At 36.1% G+C, this 21,015-nt stretch overlaps 1 protein-coding gene across 3 annotated transcripts in view; it reads left to right on the forward strand.

Annotated features, from left to right (window-relative positions):
- Positions 1-21,015, forward strand: part of NAA15 (N-alpha-acetyltransferase 15, NatA auxiliary subunit) — a 77,390-nt gene that overhangs the window by 37,730 nt on the left and 18,645 nt on the right. For all 3 annotated transcript variants that reach the window (XM_058550095.1, XM_058550096.1, XM_058550097.1), the window contains exons 7-14: positions 1,594-1,713; positions 3,535-3,630; positions 3,786-3,892; positions 6,425-6,497; positions 9,041-9,210; positions 10,349-10,501; positions 11,275-11,403; positions 12,525-12,738. In XM_058550095.1, the coding sequence (XP_058406078.1) occupies positions 1,594-1,713; positions 3,535-3,630; positions 3,786-3,892; positions 6,425-6,497; positions 9,041-9,210; positions 10,349-10,501; positions 11,275-11,403; positions 12,525-12,738 (1,062 nt within the window). The remainder of the gene's footprint in view (positions 1-1,593; positions 1,714-3,534; positions 3,631-3,785; positions 3,893-6,424; positions 6,498-9,040; positions 9,211-10,348; positions 10,502-11,274; positions 11,404-12,524; positions 12,739-21,015) is intronic.

The following is a 21,015-nucleotide window of genomic DNA, read 5'->3' on the forward strand; positions in this document are numbered from 1 at the left end:
AGTCTCCAGTATGTTGCAGAATGTTTAGCAGCATCCCTAGCTTTGACCCATCAGGTGCCAGTAGCACCACCACCCCCTTTACTGTGACAACCAGAAATGTCTCCAGATATTGCCACATGTCCCCTGGGTGGCAGAAGTGACCCTCTCTGGTTGAGAACCACTGGTATAGACATTAAGAATATGGGCTCTTGGGGCCGGCCCGGTGGCGCAAGCGGTTAAGTGCGTGCACTCCGATGCAACGGCCCGGGGTTCGCTGGTTCGGATCCTGGGCGCACACCAACACACCGCTTGTTAAGCCGTGCTGTGGCGGAGTCCCATATAAAGTAGAGGAAGATGGGCACGGATATTAGCTCAAGGCCACTCTTCCTCAGCAAAGATAGAGGATGATTGGCATCGGATGTTAGCTCAGGGCTGGTCTTCCTTACAAAAAAAAAAAAAAGAATATGGGCTCTTTTAGCCAAATTGCTTGGGTTCAAATCCTGACTCCAACAATTAGGCATCTGGATATGTATATTGACCTTTGGCAAGTTTACTTAAGTTCTCTCTGCTTTAAAATGATGAAAATAATAGTAACCCATCTGATAGAGTTTTGAGAATTGAATTAGTTAATGCACGTGAAACATTTAAGAGTCATTGGCCCACAGTTAGCACTCAGTAAGTGTTCATATTTATTATCTGATGGGAGCAAAGCATGCAAGGGTAAAGTCGTGGTTTGAAAAATAATACCTTTGGTGAATGGAAGCCCATTAAGAATAAGGAAAAGGATTTCTGAACAGTGTTTGAGGCTTTATGTGAGTTTGGAGCTCATGTTTCTAGTGAAACCAGTGCCTCTGTCCATTCATCTGACGACTTGCTTCCTTTTGTGAGCAGATGTAGCAAACAAACAATCGGGATGACCCAGGCCTTAAAATAGGTAAACAAAGGAGCCTAGGTTTTGAGATTGATTTTGATATTTGGGGCTGCTAATGTCATCAGAGATGAGATTGGTCATGCAGCCCAGAGGAGACAAGCAATGAGTCTACTGAAAGGCCTGAAGAAAAGGGAATAATTTTTCTCTAAGGTTGAAGGGTAGAGTTAGTGACACAAGAAGAAGAAAGACAAGACAGTTAAGCTTAAAGCAAGATGCCTATTTGGTAGTTGGAAGAGATAGAAAAAGCAGGTTTTGAATGTGGCCATGATTATGGGCTGCTACAGCAGAATCATTTTATAGTTAATTAAGGGATCATAAGGTTAGGGTATTGGATTGGGTCATTAATTTGGATGTTGAAATTGTCCATATCATGTCAGGGATAATTAAGTAGTAGATAATGGCTTGGTGACTGTGTTCAGTGAATTCTGGAAAGTAGCCTGGAGTTAGACAAATACCTGAATACATTGAGAATTTGAAGACAATGGCATTTCTAAATATGAACTCCAAAAAACGAGAGACAATAAAATAACATGGTAAACAGTCTTGCTGAAGGGAATTGGGAACTCCGGAGAATACCACATCCATCTACTTCCCAACGTTGAAGAGGTTTTAAGAGAAAGTTTGAGGAAAAGTGAAAGTTATAATCAGAAGATATTTAGTTAATTTGATTTGATTTTTATCAGGGGAACTTCTGTTGCAATTATGTCGTTTGGAAGATGCAGCTGATGTTTATAGAGGATTACAAGAGAGAAATCCTGAGAATTGGGCCTATTACAAAGGCTTGGAAAAGGCACTCAAGCCAGGTAGTATTGTTTAAAACTTACTTTCTAAATTTTAATTGCTTCTTGTGTTAATATATATTTTATTAACTCATTGAAAGGCATAACTAGAAAAACAGTGGTTAAGACAATAACAACAACAAACAGACACATAAGAGACAGAGATTGGTTTGGTGGTTACCAGAGGGGAAGAGGGGGGAGGGAGGAGGGTGGAAGGGATAATTCGGCACATGTGTGTGGTGGTGGGTTGTAATTAGTATTTGGGTGGTGAACATGATGTAATCTATGCAGAAATAGAAGTATAATAATGTACACCTGAAATTTATACAATGTTATAAACCAATGTTACTGCAATAAACAAAAAATTAGAAAACAAAATCTGAATACAAAAGTACATTTGCAAACTTCCGTTTAATATGGCTGACTGAGCATTTTCTGAAACCTCTTTTCTACTACAAATTCGTAGAAATAGTTGAAAAGAATTTTAGAAACAACTTTTAAAAATTCACAAATGCATAGCAGCATCAAAAACAGGAAAGGGAGGGGCCGGCCAGGTCGTATAAACGGTTAAGTGCGTGTGCTCTGCTGTGGCTGCCCAGTGTTTGCAGGTTCGGATCCTGGGTGTGCACTGGCGCACTGCTTGTCATGCTATGCTGTGGCGGTGTACCATATAAAGTAGAAGAAGATGGGCACGGATGTTAGCTCAGGGCCAGTCTTCCTCAGCAAAGAAAAAAAAAACGTGAAAGGGAAATTTCCACTGACAGAAGTGGAGGTGTCACCCTAAAGGAAAGAAGTAAGCATAACTTCCGTGGTAACCTGTGGGTACAGCAGAGTAGCCTTCTAGGGGCACATGAATGTAGCCAAGCAGAAAGACCAGCACTGTTTCCTATGTGAGAAGGACTAAATTTTGGTCACTCAAATACACTTGGGTCCAGAGACTCTCTTCTTCTCCCCCTCTCCCTCCAGCACCCTTTCCTGTGAATGGGACCCACTTGTGAGGACAGGCCCAGAAACATGTCTTCTACAAATAGGCAGAGTCCTTAGCCAAGATGATCTGATTTGCAGCTATGTTTCCCTCAAGACTGGTAGTAAGCCATTCCTGATACACTGATATATGTATATGCAAGAGAAACCTTGTAGCAAAGAATATCATACTACCTAGGAACACCAGCACAAGAATGATAATCATCAGTGCCAGCAAAAGGGAGATTAGAGATGATGGAGGAATCTAAGATGAAGAGAGGAAATTGCAGCCATGAAATATGAATAGTTATGAGAAAGTACCAATTAAGAATCTGGAAATGAAAAACCTACTTATGGACATAAAAATCTTAATAGATTGAATAGAAGAGAGGCAACAGCTGAGGAAAAATTAATGAAGTAGAAGATTGATTGAACTGAGGAAAGCTCTCAACTGAGAGTAAAAGATAAAGTATAAAAGAAATATGGAGAAATGGAAGATAGGAGATAGATCCAGAAGCTCCAAAATAAATCAAATGAGAGGAGTTAGAAAAGGAGAGACTGAAGAGAATAGTGGAGAAGCCATATATGGAAACATAATAACTGTGCCTTTCTCAGAAGTAAAGGAAGGGAGTCAGATTTTGAAAGGCTACCTAAAGCAGAAAATTATCTATTTTATATGATTATAGGTATTTAAATATGAAAATATTGGAAGGAAATATTCTAAAATAATTATTGATATATTTAGGTGGTTAGATTATAAATAATTTTTTCCCATCTTCAAATTTTTCTTTAATATGATCATTTTATATACTTTGATAAATTTGTAATTTGCTAGAAAAATATACTTTATAATTAATGTAAAAATAATTTTTTTGTCTACAGCTAATATGTTAGAACGATTAAAAATTTTTGAGGAGGCCTGGACTAAATATCCCAGAGGACTTGTGCCAAGAAGATTGCCATTAAACTTTTTATCTGGTAAGTGAGAATAATTGCAAAGGAATGAAAATGATGTTTTGATTTACAGTTTCTTTCCTTGGTTTTGAATATATGAGTATGCATATTAAGATTGAAATGTGCATTATTTGAGTTGTCCAGGTAAATGTAAGTCAATAGGATTTTTTTCTTCCAAGGTGAGAAGTTTAAAGAATGTTTGGATAAGTTCCTAAGGATGAACTTCAGCAAGGGTTGTCCACCAGTCTTCAATACTTTGAGGTCATTATACAAAGATAAAGAAAAGGTAAAGCAAAATAAGATTTTCTTTTGACTGTCATTTCTTTGTGCAGTATTTGGAATAGTTGATTCTTGATTATCTGTGCGCATATTATATGTGATATCAGTCTTCCTAGCTTACAGTTGAAATGCTTCTGTGCCTCTTACTTCCCTTTCATCCTCTTCTCTCATTAGCTAAATAACATTGATTTTTTGTTTTCTCTGGCTTTTGTTTCTGCTGTATACTTTAAAGAGTCATTGTGTATGAAAAGTTAGTAAGGTAGTGATTTCTTCAATATTTTTTCTAATCCCTGCTCATGGTGAAAGTCAGGAGTGACTTTCTTTTTTTTTTGTTTTTTGCTGAGCAAGATCTGCCCTGAGCTAACATCTGTTGCCAGTCTTCCTCTATTTTGTATGTGGGTCGCCACCCTAGCATGGCCACAAGTGGTATAGGTCCACACCCAGGAATTGAACCCTGGGCACCGAAGCGGAGAGCATCAAACTTAACCACTAGGCCACCAGCGCTGGCCCAGGAGCCACTTTTTTTTTTTTTAACTGAGTTTTAGCTTAGTAATCTTTCTGCTTTTTTGTTTGCTAGAATAAAAATTCTGTCAGGAGAGTTTGCTGTGGGAGTAAGTCAACTTACTCTTTCAGTTATATATTATATTCAAAATGCTTGTTAAGAGGGTGTTTTAATCTTTTTTTTTTTTTTTTTTAAGATTTTATTTATTTATTTATTTTTTTCCCCCAAAGCCCCAGTAGATAGTTGTATGTCATAGCTGCACATCCTTCTAGTTGCTGTATGTGGGACGCGGCCTCAGCATGGCCGGAGAATCGGTGCGTCGGTGCGCGCCCCGGATCCGAACCCCTGGCCGCCAGCAGGGGAGCGCGCGCACTTAACCGCTAAGCCACGGGGCTGGGGTGTTTTAATCTTAATTTAGATTATTTTGCTTCCAAGTACAGTGACATCAAGACATGTTGATTGGATTAAAAAAAAATCAGTTACAATGAAGAATCAGAAAGATGGGACAAATTAAACATGCTAAAAACACTTTAACCTAAAGCATGTAAGGTGCACTTATTTGCCAGTCTTTTGTTGAGAGGCCCAAGGTTTGGGCTTTGTTGATGACTGTTTCACTTTTTTTTTTCTTTCCTAAATCACATTCATAATGTAATCCATTATTTCCAGTTTTGGTAGAGAATTTGATGCTTGCAAAACAGTGTTTTGTTTTGTTTAGTGAGGAAGATTGGCCCTGACCTAACATTTGTTACCAGTCTTCTTATTTGCTTGAGGAATATTGTCCCTGAGCTAACATCTGTGCCAGTCTCCCTCTATTTTGTATGTGGGACACCCACAGCATGGCTTGACAAGCAGTGTGTACGTCTGTGCCTGGGATCCAAACCCACGAACCCCGGGCCACTGAAGCGGAGCCTGCGAACTTAACCGCTATGCCACTGTAGCGGTTGCAGGCTGGCCCTGCAAAACAGTCTTGATTGTAGAATCCTATCTATTTTTATGATTTTCATATTGATGGCTGTCTCATTTAAATCTAAATTGGTTAAAAATATCTAATTTATCCTTGAGTCTTTCCACGTTATTCAACTTATAGAAACAGTTCTTTCTTTTCTCATTTCTTAAGTTTACATAATATTGAATTAAATTCCACAATGATGCTAATAAATGCAACTGATTCAAACAGGTTTGGGAAAACAAAACTCTTAGTAAGCATGTAGCTCAACTTGTGGGAGCAGAAGAACATGGGCGCACCAGAATAACCTAGCTGTGACCGTTCAGTCCTCACAATTTTCTGAGGTGATGGAGAGAGCTGGTATTAATCTGTTGAGTCAGTTAAGTTGAAGTCATTTAAGAGAGCTTCTATAGTAACAGAAATTCAGTATAGATGCGTTAAGCAAATAAGAGAATTAATAAATTAAAAGTATTCACGGATCTCTTACAAAGCCAGAAGCAAGTAGTATAGTCATGACTCAGGAGAAACCAGAACCTGGACAGCCACTCATTCTCCTGGACCTCAGAAACCCACCCACCGTTCCATGTTTCAGTTTTACTAATGCTTTCCCTTGGATTGTGAAATTGAGAGTTGATGCTGTCATCTACTTGTGGAATTTCTCTTTTTATATAGTATTTAATTCTTGATTCCTGAAGAGCAAATGTTAACTGTGGTTATGTATGTGAATTGGGATAAAAATGAACCAAGATAAAAATCATCCACAACATTACCTCTTTTTGTCCAGCCTTTTCAGGATTTCTAGTTCAGCTTGGTGCTTTATTTTCTAGCAGGGAAGAGAGTTGCCAGTAAGTTTTTAGCAAGTTATGTCTTAATACACACCCTCAAAAATGTATGGTTTACTTGCTTTTAAATTTTTATCCCTAGGTTAAGAGATTTATAAAAGTGTGTGTATATGTGGTGGAATGTTTATTTAGCCCTTTAATAGTAAATAACACATTTTGCACAAGAATAGTAACAGTGTGTGTATATATATATGTGTGTGTGTATGTATATATTTTTTATTAAAGTCTGCTTATATGGTTGTACTCTAGGTGGCAATCATAGAAGAATTAGTAGTAGGTTATGAAACCTCTCTAAAAAGCTGCCGGTTATTTAACCCCAGTGGTAAGTGCTCAAATTTTATGTTTTAAAAACATCTTGAAAATTTTAATATATTTATGAAATTCTTAGAAGGTCAGTTTTGTTCATTATTTAGGCAGTAAGCTTAGCATATCTAAACTTCTTTTCCCCTTTAGGATGGAGATGCATTAATTTGCACATTTTACGAAAATATTTGGTAAGAAGAAAATCACATTAGCTTATTGAAAAAAATTTTATGTAAAATAGAAAACATCTACAAAACTAGATGTAATAATATAATGATCCTCCAGTTAACCACCACCCAGCTTCAATAATTCTTAACTCATGGCCAGACTTTTCATCTACATTCTTACCTACTTTACTCTACTCCCATGTTATTCTGAGGCAAATCCCAAACACATCATTTCATCCATGCATATTTCAATATTTTAAAGATCATAACCATAATATCACCACACCTGAACATTAATACTGTCTTAATATCAAAGAAAAAAAGTCCATGGTTACATTTCCAGTTATCTTAGAAATGTCCTTTTTTCTTGTTTTTGAAGTTTAAATGAAGATCCAGGTAAAATCTATACTTTTGAGTTTGGTTGATATGTCTCTTAACTCTCTTAATCTATAGATTTGACCTCCGTCTCCTACTCTTCCTGCAATTTATTAGTTAAAGAAATTAGGTTTTTTTTTTCTTAAGTTTTTCTACAGTCTGGGTTTTGCTGAATGCACCCCATGGTGTTACTTAACACGTTAGTCCTCCGAATTTATTATAAATTGGTAGTTGGATGTAGAGCTGTGCTGTCTAGTATGATAGCCATTAGCTACATGTGGCTATTAAATTTTTAAAAATCAAATCAAATAAAAAATTCAGTTTCTCAGTTGTAGTAGCTGCATTTCAGGTGCTGCTCAATAGCCATGTAAAACTAATGCCTACCATATTGGTCAGGGCAGATGCAGAACATTTCTGTCATTTCAGAAACTGATGGACAGATCTGACTGGAGGCTTGATGAGATTCAATTCTTTCTTTTTTTGGTCGTTTGCTTTTTGATTTGTTTTAAATAAAAGAAAGGTGAGCAAGATTATTTCATGGGTCCTGGTGTGTTCTTCCTTGAGGAGGCTTGTAGTGTTTGTTTTATATGTTAGCAAGTGTTACGAATTACAAACTAGGGATACTCTATCAATTCATTTTTTGTTGTCTTAAAAGAGAAATTTCCCTTCATCTATTACTTGGTTATCTAGTTTATATAAGAAAAGGAAAATAAATGCTGCTTTTTCTCCCCTGCATCTCCTACTACTCTTTTTGTTCTTTACCAGTTTTCAAAGTAATGAATTGGTTTAGTAGCATCCTTCAAAGATGGCCAATACACATTTTAAAGGTTTTATGAATTCGTGGATTTAAACATATTTGATACCAGTTTTGGTATGCCGTTCATCTTGTACAGTGCCCATAGCAGACCTGGGATCAATTGTTTTTCCCAAGGAGCCCTGGTTCCTACAGTGGGAAAGCCCAGTATGGGACCTGGGGTGCTCATTGCTGTTGGGTTGATCATTGTTTCTAGGTCTCAGGTTAATTTTAATAGTACTTTTTAGAAGGCGTTACCATAGTTTCATTGGTTAATCATCATGATGTTCCTTTGATTATCAGCATTTTCCTACATATTTTACAAATGTGGAAGAGGTTCAATGACATGCCCAAGAATATGCAGCACTTTAGTTGCAGATCTATCAGATCGGGAGTTGGTGAGTTCCACTCCTATTGTTTGTCCACTGAGCCATCCTACTTTTACTAGGATAAAAATAAGCAATCTGTTGCTTTCTTTGAAAGCAAATAACAGTTGTTAGGTTTTAGAAACTTGTATTAAAAAAACATTTTTTGATGTTAACTTACACATTTTCTTGTAAGCACTATATAAAAATTAAATTATGAACTAAAATATGAAATAAGCATTTTTACTTATCTGAGTTTTTTGGGATAGTTTTTATTTAACTTAAATTATGCATTATTGCATATTAAGCATAATATTAAAATATATTAAGAATATTATAATCACCAAAATTCAAAATAACCACATCACAAGTATATTTATGTATAGTTTAGTGCATTAGCTAGAAACCCAGTTAAGTGGTTGGGCCTTTTTTTTTAACCTCACATTAATGGAAAATTTCTTTTGATTCTTCTTTTTTTTTTTCCCCTTCATAAATAACATCCTGATCAGTATACTCTCATAGTTCTAGTACAACTTGATTCCCCTCACTCCTTTCAGTTTCCTTTTTAGGTAATTTGTTATATCTTTGATCTTATTTTTCTGCCATATTTATTATATAAAGTTCTTACTAGATGCAAGGCATTGTGCTAGGGCCTATAGTGATACAGAACAGAAAGCCTAGTCCCTTCCAAAGATCTTAAAAATTTAGGGGTAGTTTTATAGTTAGATACATAAATAATGTGGTTCAAACTACTTTCCTTATTAAATAAAGATAGACATTTTGAGGTGGGTACTCTCTTAATATATGTAATAACTAATCTTGGTTTCTTTCCTCTCCCACCTCCCTCCCCCACTTTTTAAAGATGATGGAAAAGAGGAACCACCAACCACATTACTTTGGGTCCAGTACTACTTGGCACAACATTATGACAAAATTGGTCAGCCATCTATTGCTCTGGAATACATAAATACCGCTATTGAAAGTACACCTACATTGATAGAACTCTTTCTTGTGAAAGCTAAAATCTATAAGGTAAAAATCTCACCCCCCCTTTTTTTATAAAGTAGTGACACTTATCATAAAAATTTTTTCTATATTTTATAGATTCTAAATGCCATAAGAAAAATGACATTTGATGGCTCATAAAACATGGAATAACAAGTATAGTACATTTCTCAGTTTGATTACTTTTAGACTTGTCATAGTCATGCTAATTTGATCATTCATTGCTCTCTGTGTATGTATACACACATGCGTACACATATATACATACATGTGGTTATTCATATTATACATTCACACATACACATACCTGGTTATTTTCTTGGTTTTAAGTAGTATGAGTATAGATAAAAGAATTACATTTGCTGTGAAATACTTGTTTCTATTAACATTTGAGTATGATCGTAATCAGTATCTGGTAATCTTAATGAAATGAAACTGACGATTCTACTATGAATTCTACATATTATTATCTCTTTTGCCTCTCAACTCCTGGGTCCTGCTTGAGAATCTTTAGTCATATGTTTTAGCGTCATCTTAAAATAAAGTTGGCTCTTCTCTATCTTAATACAAATACAATTTAGTAATAAAAGCTCTTGGGGAAGACATTGTAAACCAATTATTTATCAGAAAATAATGAAATTAAATGATGTTTTAAAAGCACTTTTCAGAGCCAAGTTGTGCTCATTAATTTTGTGGTTGCCAGATGGACTAGTTAGGCGAATTAGAATAAGGATCATAGTAGAATGTCTACTAATGTTTCCATGGTTCCTTTGGAATAGAAATTTGCCCATCCTTTTGCCTTTTATGACCTTTACATTGAGTTATGTTTTTATGACTTAAAGATTTCCATTATTATTTATTCTTTGATTCAACCATTATTTTTGAGTATTCACTGTGTGTCGGCACTGATGTAGACAATGAGGTTATGACAATAGACAAATTGTTAAAACAAGTCTTTCCTGTCAGAGAGCCTATATTCTACATGGCCAGAAAGAGATCAGAACTTATATTATGGTAGAATGTATGCATCTACATTGGTTAGGGTCTTAAGAGACAGAAGAATGCCTTTTATTCCACTTGTGTTTCAGTTATCTACAGGTAACTAATGACCTACCTAGTAAAATTAGCATACTGACCAGTTTATTTTGCTTTTGTACCCTGTAAGCATGCTGGGAATATTAAAGAAGCTGCAAGGTGGATGGATGAGGCCCAGGCCTTGGACACAGCAGACAGATTTATCAACTCCAAGTGTGCAAAATACATGCTAAAAGCCAATCTGATAAAGGAGGCTGAAGAAATGTGCTCAAAGTTTACAAGGGTTTGTACAGCTAGTGCTCTTACTTATGAATAAACAATTTATACTTGTATACCTTCCTTATTTTCCAAAGTTGGTTTTTAATATTTTTAATATCAAAATAGTCAACATTTCAATTAAGTAACCTTATCAGGAAAAAAATGAAATCAGTATTAGCATTAAACATTATTTTCTTTTTAGACAGTTATACAATAGGTTTTTAAAGTCTGATGTATTCCAATGTATGTTCAGATGAATTTTTAGAGGTGAAGGGAACTAATATTGATTGAGAACCTGCTATGTGCTAGTGTTCTATTTCTTATGTTACTCTCCAACCCCAATTATGTAGATCTTTTGATTAATCAGTTACCAAAGTTATGTATTTTTTTAGTATTTTTTTAGTGGTTAGAAATATTCCGATTTCTTTCACATATTAACTATTCTCTTACTCTGAGAGTGGTTAAAAAAATAGAAAATGATTTTTAAAAAATTCAAATCAATTGACTATCTTTTCCTTCTTAAATCCTATGGTGGAATAATATATTTGGTAAGAAATGATCTTAGGGGCTGGCCCGGTGGCATAACAGTTAAGTTCACGTGTTCCGCTTCAGCGGCCTGGGGTTTGCCGGTTCAGAACCTGGCCGCAGACCTACTCACTGCTCATCAAGCCATGCTGAAGTGGCGTCCCACATAGAAGAACTAGAAAGACCTACAACTATGTACTGGGGCGTTGGGGAGAAAAAAGAAATAATAATAAAAAAAAAAGATGATCTTGAATATATGTGATTCTCATATAGGAAGGAACATCAGCGGTAGAGAATTTGAATGAAATGCAGTGCATGTGGTTCCAGACAGAATGTGCCCAGGCTTATAAGGCAATGAATAAATTTGGTGAAGCACTTAAGAAGTGTCATGAGATTGAGAGAGTAAGTACCCTATACATTTGAGTTTCTCATTCTGTTATATATTTAAGGCTCTGGGCAAGTGCTATAGTTTTTTCTTTTCTCTCTTTTTATAATCCACAGTAAGTGATTTGTAGAAATCAGTATTGACATTTTTCAATTTTTATAATGGAAATATTATAGACTATATTTTCAGCAGACTTCCCCATTGTCTACTCTTCCTGTGAGAATTCATGTAAAGAACTTTATGCAAAGTTTGTATCTTGGCTATGTTTTCATTGATTTTGAATGTTGCTTTCAAATTACTGCTGCTTTTTCAGTAATACATACAATGCTTGCACAGTTATCCTAGAAACCTGTTTTTTGTGGGGTTGATTGGTGATGCTATGCCATATACCTTTGATATTTATAAGATATAAGCTTTGAAGCCTTTTCACAATATTTCTGTGGCCTATGTAATTCCTCATTTTCTGATAAATTTATTGTTTTCTTAGTCCTCTTTACTTTTGATTCATTTCATCACGAGTAGTTGGCTTTCGTTTTTTGTGGTTTTCTCAAAGTAGTTTATATAATTTCACGCTTATTCTGTTATCAAGTGGTGAACCCCAGAGCTTAGTTGAAATGTGTTAGTTTCTGGTTGCTTGCCTTACTTGCTAATTGATTTCTCTCCCACATACCAGCATTACATTGAGTAGTGTTCAGATTTGTATTCTCAGAAAAATTTCCAAATACTACATATATTAATCCTTTGCAAATTGTTCTAAATATAAAAACTGCATGTTTTATGTATAAATCTACTGTACCTCACCTAATGTATACTAATAAATGTTTGATTTGTCATGATAGCTTTATTTAAGTATGATTAAGGAAGGAATAAATATATATATTTTAAAGCATTGTGTTTCCTTTTCATTCGCCAAATAATTCAGTGCCTGCTGTACGCCATATGCTGTGGTAGGTGATGGCCAATTGTATTTGCATTTTTGATATGCAAAGTATTTATATTCAATGATTGTCATTTTTTATATTTTTTTGTTTTACTAATTTCTTCATGCCTAAGAAACAAGTAATTCCAAGGCTTTGATTTTTGTAGTTTTCTTTGACATTGCTATACTTCAGTATAATAAAAAAGGTAATTTTGTTAGCATTTTATAGAAATCACTGACGACCAGTTTGACTTTCATACATACTGTATGAGGAAGATTACCCTTAGATCATATGTGGACTTATTAAAACTAGAAGATGTACTTCGGCAGCATCCATTTTACTTCAAGGCAGCCAGAATTGCTATAGAGATCTATTTGAAGCTTCACGATAACCCTCTTACAGATGAGAATAAAGAACATGAAGCTGATACAGGTATAATATTCTAAGATTTCTTATTGTTTGCTATGATGTGTGTATGTGTATTTATGTTTTTGTGTAATATAGATTTTTCCTGAGCTTTTTATTAACCACCTTTTGGGAAGGTGTTATATATGTTTAGAAAATGATTGGGCCAGCCCCGTGGGTTAGCGGTTAAGTGCACGCGCTCCGCTGCTGGCGGCCCGGGTTCGATCCCGGGCGCGCACCGACACACGGCTTCCCTGGCCATGCTGAGGCCGAGTCCCACATACAGCAACTAGAATGATGTGCAGCTATGACATACAACTGTCTACTGGGGCTTTGGGGGAAAAAAAATAAATAAAATTAAAAAAAAAAAAAGAAAGAAAATGATGATGGTCATTTTGTTAATTTCTCTAAGCAACAAAAGAAAAATATTGTCTATTTTATACTTTCAAAAGGTAAGCAAGAATTTACTTTGTAACTGATCATTAGCTTTTAAGAAGTTGGATTTCATGAGTTTTACATTTAATATCTGGTTTACCCAATACTGTAAATTGCTAACTATACAATACTACAATTGCGAACTATATAATTAATGTTGAACTCTGCGTCAGTGTTGGCGCTCTACATTAGTGTTGGCTATCAGTATATGTAGTTATTCCTTTTTAATAGTAATTTATAATTAACCTACTCAAAGATGAATATTGCTTGAACATTACAAGTCAGCTTGGAATTAAGCTGGTAAAATTGCCCAGTGACTTTATCATTTGACCAGTTTTTTAATGTACCATTTTTATAGCAGGATGTCAGGATGTGTAGAGAAGTCTTTCTTAAATAATTATTTGGGAAAGGATCTCAGAATGAAAGTGATCTAAACATATAGAAGGATATAAATTAATCATATATCCAAATATTTTGTGACTTATTCATAGCAAAAATGTTACAGGAGTTGGGGCATTAAAAAATGGGTCAGAGCTTTTTTTATTCCTCTTCTGAGATTGTGGTTAGTTACTTTCTGTATCCTTCCTCCTGCTAAAGACTTTCGAATCATTTTGTTAATTTGTTATTAAATTTTACTTCCAGTCACCTCAGAACAGTTTAGAACTTTCTAAGATCACACATTGAAACCTTGTACAGATTTCACTTGAATCTCTCTATACCTGTTGCTTCTCCAACTAGAAAGAAAATGCTGGTAAGAATATACAGGACAATTTACGGTTGAGACTGAGTTGTGATCCTCTGGCTGCTTTTGTTTACCTTTCTATTTACTCCTCCTGCCTTCCTCTTCTTCAGATTTTACAAATAATACCCAATTAAGTCTAATTATATAAAGTTGAAACAATTCAGAAATATATCTGGCAAATTTGAAAATCCCCTTTCACTTCTCTCCTACTCAGAAGTTGTCTCCTTTCAAAGGGTTAGCCCTATGAAAGGTTCAATTTCATTTGTGCACAGTTACAATTTTCAGAGTTTTATGTGAACATATACTCGACACACAGTTCAGGGTAGTTCTTTGTAGTTGTTCAGTTTTGCTTTGTTTTACTTTTTAGCCCATAAATGGGATGACCCAGTGTTTTGCAACTTGCACTTTTTTTTTCTCATTTCATAGTATTGCTCTGTGCCTGCACATAGCTTATCATCATCAGTCATTTTAATGGCTTTCTAGGAATCCATGTGGATTTTTTTTTTTCACCATTGCAGTGCTATGGTAAATGTCCTTGTACATCATATGTTTATTTAGCATGGAGTGTTAGAAGTGGAAATTGCTGGGTCAAAGAGTATGAGAATTTCAAATAGTGTCAAATCACCTTCCATAAAAGATTTATCAGTTTTTATTGCCACCAACACTGTATTGAGATTGTCTGTCTTTTTTTTTTTTTTTTTTTTTGGTGAGGAAGATTGGCCCTGAGCTAACATCTGTTGCCAGTCTTCATCATCTTCCTCTTTTTGCTTGAGGAAGATTGGCCCGGAGCTAACACCTGTGCCAGTCTTCTTCTACTTTACATGGGACGCTGCCACAGCATGACTTGATGAGCGGTATGTAGGTCCTTGCCCGGGATCCGAACATGCAAACCCCGGGCTGCTGAAGCGGAGCGTGCAAACTTAACCACTATGCTGCCAGGCCCACCCTGAGATTGTCTTTTAATTTATTGCCAACGTGGAAAATTACCTGTCCTTTACATTTTTGTTATTTTGGGGAAAATATCTAATTTATAATTCCTAGATTTTTAAGAGTGGAGCATCTGCATATGTTTTCATGTGGCCTTTGGATTTCTTCTGTGAATTGCCTATTCATATTTTTTGCCCATTTTATTTTTAAACTTTTTGATTTGTAGGAGTTCTGTACATGTTCAGGACTTTAATCCTTGTTTAACAGGTATTGCAAATATTTTCTTCCTGTCACTTAGATCTTACCTTTATTTATGGTGGGTATCTTTCATTATGTAAAAGTTTTAATTTTTATGAGATAAAAGTTTTAGTCTTTTATGGCTCCTGGGTCTTGCTTAGAAAGGCTTTTCTGCTGCAAAATTTAAAATATATATTTTTTTTATTTTTATTTTTTCTGTGAGGCAGATCAGCCCTGAGCTGACATCCGTGCCAGTCCTCTTTTTGCTGAGGAAGACCCGCTCCTAACATCTATTGCCAATCCTCCTCCTTTTGTCTTTTTTCCCCCCCTAAAGCCCCAGTAGATAGTTGTATGTCATAGTTGCACATCCTTCTAGTTGCTGTATGCGGGACGCGGCCTCAGCATGGCCGGACAAGCGGTGGGTCGCTGCGCGCCCGGGATCCAAACCCAGGCGGCCAGCAGCGGAGCGCATGCACTTAACCGCTAAGCCACGGGGCCGGGCCTAAAATATATTTATAGATATCTTCTATGTTTTCTTATAATATTTGTTTCATTATTTTTACGCTTGGCTATTTAATCATCTGGAGTTAATTTTTATATGTTATGTGAGGTGGCAGGTGGGCTTTTTTACCCCTAAATAGACTGCTGACTCCTCAACAGTAGTTATTGACTAGGTCGTCATATTCCTTACTGATTTAATATATCACCTTTATCATGAACCAGACTCTGAAAAAGTAATGTGATGGGTTATGGGCATGGTGTCTTGTTCTAATATATGTCAAAACTTGTTGTAAAGACATATTAAAACTGTATAACATTGACATCAGTATAGGTTTCTGTTCTTATGATCTGTTTTTCTCTTCTTAATCTAATACTATGTCTTTAGAATTTTCTTGGTTTTACATGCAAATTTTGCTTATGTATGAACTGTAGAATTAGCTTGTCTTCTAGAAAGTTTCTTTTTGAGTTTTTAATTTGAATTAGATTTAATGTACAGATTACTATTTGGGGTGGGGAAATCTTAAACAATATTGAGACTTTGTGTACTAGAATGCATGTATCTCCTATTGTTTAGTGTAATTGTTGTCACATAACTTTGGCAAATTTGCTATTAGCATTATCCCTATGTATCCTTTTTTTCCATTACAATATTCTAAGTGAATATAGTTTTTGTATGTCAAGTTAGTATCCTTATTGAACTCTGATATTAGGTTTAGTAGTTTTTTCAGTTGATTTTTAAAAATTTTTTATGTAAGCCATTATATTAATCTGTAAACAACAGTAGTTTTGTTTCTTTCAGTATTTATACCTCTTTTTCTTTTCCATGCCTTATTACATTGATTAGAGTTGCTAAAACAGTGCTGATTAATAGGAACAGTAGTATGCTTGCTGCCTTTTTATCTTTAAACACAGTGCTTCTAATGGTTCACTATAAAGCTTGATATTTATAGTTAATATCTAGTAGTTACCCTTTATTTGGTTGAGAGTTATCTTTTGCTTTTTATGTTTTTATCTTTTCAGTAAACTTAAGAGTCTTTATATGGCCAGATTTCTTTTATTTTGCCTTGTATGGATGTTAGTTTGGCTGAAAAGAGTAGTCTAGGTTCAGATATTATTTCCTATCTATACACGTATAAATACGCATACACATATATACACAGATGCACAGACTTTTTTATTTTAAAGATAGTGCAATATTACCTTCTAAAATAGTAGATTTTCCTCTGGTTCCTCCTAAGCTAAAATTCTCAGCCACTCTTATGTTCACACAAGTAATAGCTAATTCATGTAAAGTTGAGACAGTGCTTATCCAGATAATTAGTGCTAAATTAAGTGAAACAGGATTTGAAATCTTAATTTCTGTATTAATTTCCTATCTGATTTTTTTTTTCTCTATTTTTGTATGGCAACTCTATTATTATGAACTGACGTGAGTCCTTTTAAGGCAGTTTCAGGTATTATAGAATAGGGTAACAAACTAGCCAATGGGCCAAATCCATACTGCAGTTTGTTTTGGTAAATAAAATTTTATTGGGACATAGCTGAGCCCATTCGTTTACATATTATCTCTGGCTGTTTTCGTGCTGCAACAGCTGAGTTTAGTTGCAGCTGAGACCTATGGCTTGCCACGCTGAAAATATTTAGTATCTGGCCCATTATAGAAAAAGTTTGCTGACTCCAGGTGTAGCATAGTGAAAGGAAAGCCTAGATTTTGGAGTCAGAGTGAAATGGATTTAAATCTTTGCTCTGCCTTTTACTGTCACTGAGTCATTATTTTTCCTCTGAAACCTCAGTTTTCTTATACATAAAATATTACACTCGAATATGTGAAGCTGTTGAGAATATTAAATAAAATAATGTATGTATCGTATTTAACATGTAGTAAGGATGCAAGCAGCAGCAATTATTTTACACATCATTAAAAGATCAATTTATGTGGCCACTCATTCATAGTCTTGTGTTTCCAGGATATAATTTTTGGTTGTTTGAAATTTTCTTTTAGTAGTAAGGGATTCTTTACCAGGAAAAAGAGAAACACATATGTATTTGTTTTTGATGGTTGTTCCCTATTGCTGCATAATATATTACTCCCCAACTTAGCAGCTTAAAACAACCATTTCCATAGGTCAGGAATTCAGAAGCATCTAGGTGGTTCTGGCTCAGCGTCTCTTATAAAGTTGTAGTCAGGGTATTGATTGGGGCTACGGTCATCTGAAGGCTTGTCTAGGGATGTTGGATCCATTTCCGACTTGGCTTACTCACATGGCTTTTGGCAGGAGGCCTTAATTCCTTAGTCTTTCCAGAGGGCTTCTTGAGTTCCTCAAGACTTGGTGGCTAGCCATGAGAGAGATCAAGGAAGAAGCCACAACATCTTTAATGTTCTGTTCTCTTGGCATAACACCCTGTTCACTTCCTTCACATTCTGATTTGTAGAACTGAATCACCAAGTGCAACCTATACTTGAGTGGAGGGTAGAATCAAAGAATTTGTGGCCATATTTTTAACTGGCATGTTCTGCATTTTGGATACAAATTATTTATGTTATTCTTACACAAAATACACTTGCCCTTCCCAAGACCTCCAAAAATTTCATCCCATTACAGCATTAGCTCAGAGCCCAGAATGTTATCTTGTAAATGAGGTGCAAGTGCTGATGAGGTTTCTTGAATATGATTCTTTACTATAGCTCAAGTATAGTTCTTCTTGGTATGAAATCCTGTGAACTAAAGAGACAAGTTACCTACTGGCTACACTGTTGTTAGTGCTGTCAAGTCGATCAGACTCCTAGCGACCCTGTGTATAGCAGAGCAGAACCCTGCCCAGTTTTTTTGTGCCATCCTCTCACCTTCTGGTGCTATATCAGACAGTGCTTTGCTGCTATTCTTAGGGTTACATGGCCAATTTTTTTCAGAAGTGAGTGGCCTTCTTCCTAATCTATCTTAATGTCTAAGCTCCACTGAAACCTCTCCACCATGGATGACCCTGCTGGTACAGCTTTCAGCATCATAGCAACACGCAGCTGCAACAGTAAGGACAACCAACAGACAGATGGTATGGTTTCCTGACAGGGAACCCAGGCCATGGCGGTGAGAGCACCAGATCTTAACCACTAGATCACCAGCGCTGGCTGCCAACTACAAATCCAATATAAAATGATGGGAGAGGAATAGAGCACCCACTGTAGACATTCTTGTTCAACAGGGGTGGTAAGGGGAGAACGGGAGGCACAAAGGAGTTGCTGGTTCATGTTAATTCTCAAGTCCACGTGGGTACAGGTTTGCAGTTCTTTGATTAGGACTCAAGACCTAGGAATAATTCTCCATGGCTCTTGACTCTGCCCTCTGGGTTCTTGGTTCTACCTTCTGACTCATCCTTTCTTTTTCTTGCAAGTTAGCATTTGTTTGCAACTGAGTAGTTTTTTAATCTGCTCCCAAAATTTAGGGGATCTAAAGGCCTCTTTTCATTTTATGCTGTCTCTTTTAGTCAAAATTTGCTGTGTTTCTGCTCACATAATTCCCTTAAAAACTTTATGGATCTTTTGTGAATCTTTTTTTTTTTTTTTTTTTTTGCAGATGGTGAATAGAATGTAGGATGCAAGAGTGGAGAATAGACTGTAAGGGAAAATGAGTAGAAGCAGACTTTTTTTTTTTTTTTTTTTTTGCTGAGGAAGATTCCCTGAGCTAACATCTGTTGCCAGTCTTCCTCTATTTTGTATGTGATCTGCTGTCACAGCATGGCCACTCACAGATGAGTGGTGTAGGTCCACGCCTGGGAACCAAACCTGGGCCGCCAAAGTGGAGTGTGCCGAGCTTAACCACTAGGCCGCCAGGGCTGGCCCTAGATCTTTTGTGAATCTTACTGGAATCCACAGGCACAAATATCTTTGTCTGCCTTGAGCTTTTGCTGAGAGGACAACACCCTTAAGTTTCTTACAAGGTCTGTTGTTTAACTGAGAGGAGCTGTGAGTCACACCCTTAAGAGAGCCTTTTGTTTCACTAGTAACTGAGGTACCATCTTGCTGAGTTCTGAGTCTTAACAAAAGATTTTAAAGCCAAACTCTCTGCTTTCCCTCGTGACATGTTTTCTGACAATGCCTTGGATTTGATCTCTGCTCAGTAGCCATTTCTGGAGAGGCTGAGAATTTTCAAAACCGTCAAGTCCCTGCTTCTTCCTTTAGTTTCTCTCTTGCATTTTTACTACAAGCAGCAAGTTGCCACCTTTAACACTTTTTTTTTTTTTTTTTTTTTTGGCTTAGAAATCCCCCTAGCTAGATAACCCAGTTTGATACATTTTATGAGTGTTGCTAAACTTTCTGCCTCTACATGATTATAACATGTTCCTCACTTCACTTGAAGTCCTCACTTGCAGACTCTTCAAAATCCAGACTTCTGTTAATAGTCTAAAGCTCTTTAAGCTTCCATTTATGCTCTTCTCCAAGTCTTTCCACCTTTTGCCACTCCCTGGTTCCAAAGTCACTCCCACATTTTAGGTTTTTATTGCAGCAGCGCCCCACTTCTAGGTGCTGGAATCTATGTTGCTTACAACATAACAAATTGCTTACACTTAGCAGTTTTAGATAACAAAACGTTATCTCAGAGTTACTATAGGGCAAGAATTCAGAAGTCACTTAACTGTATGATTTTGAAAGACTTAGGGTCTTTCAGGAGTCAAGATGTCAGCCAAGGCATCTGAAGGATTCACTTGGGTTGGAGAATCTGCTTCCAAGATGGCTTACTTTCATGGCTGGAGGCCTGTTCTTGGCCACATGGGTCTTTTCATAAGGTAGTTTGGTTTTCTTCACAACATGGCAGCTGGCTTCCTCTGAGTGATCCAAGAGAAAGCAAGGAGGAAAGCATAGTGCTTTTATGTCCTAATCGTGGATGTCATACACTTTGATTTCTAACACATTCTATTTGTTAGAAGTCAGTCAGTAAGTATAGCTCATATTTAAGGGAAGAGGAAATGGGCTTTACCTTTTGGAGGGAAGAATTTGTGGGTATATTTTAAAATCACCACAGTGGTGGTGTATTTTAGAATGACTTTTTTCATTCTCAGTATTAACAGATGTTATCTAAATAAATACTGATCGAACATGTAGCTTTCAGATTTATTGCTTGAAGTCTAAATAAGATAGATTTTTCGTTTTATTATAGCATATTTGTCAGTGATTCCCAGTCTTTGTTTTGAGACATTCCATAGTTTGTACCACAAGGGATATTGTTAATTTTGTGTCAGATTTTTAATTTACCATTTAGTTATGCATTAGTCCATCAACAAATATTTGAGTGTTTTTTGTGTGTTTTGGTATGCTGCTAGGCCCTGAGAATACAAAGATGTTGACTAAGACAATGTCTCTTCCACCAAGGAGCTCACAGTCTAAGGGGGAAACAGATGTATAAACAAAGTATTCTTTTTTTTTTTTGGTGAGGAAGATTGGCTCTGAGCTAACATCTGTGCCAGTC

Source organism: Diceros bicornis, chromosome 11 (assembly GCF_020826845.1).
Source record: "Diceros bicornis minor isolate mBicDic1 chromosome 11, mDicBic1.mat.cur, whole genome shotgun sequence".
Taxonomy (NCBI): Eukaryota; Metazoa; Chordata; class Mammalia; order Perissodactyla; family Rhinocerotidae; genus Diceros; species Diceros bicornis.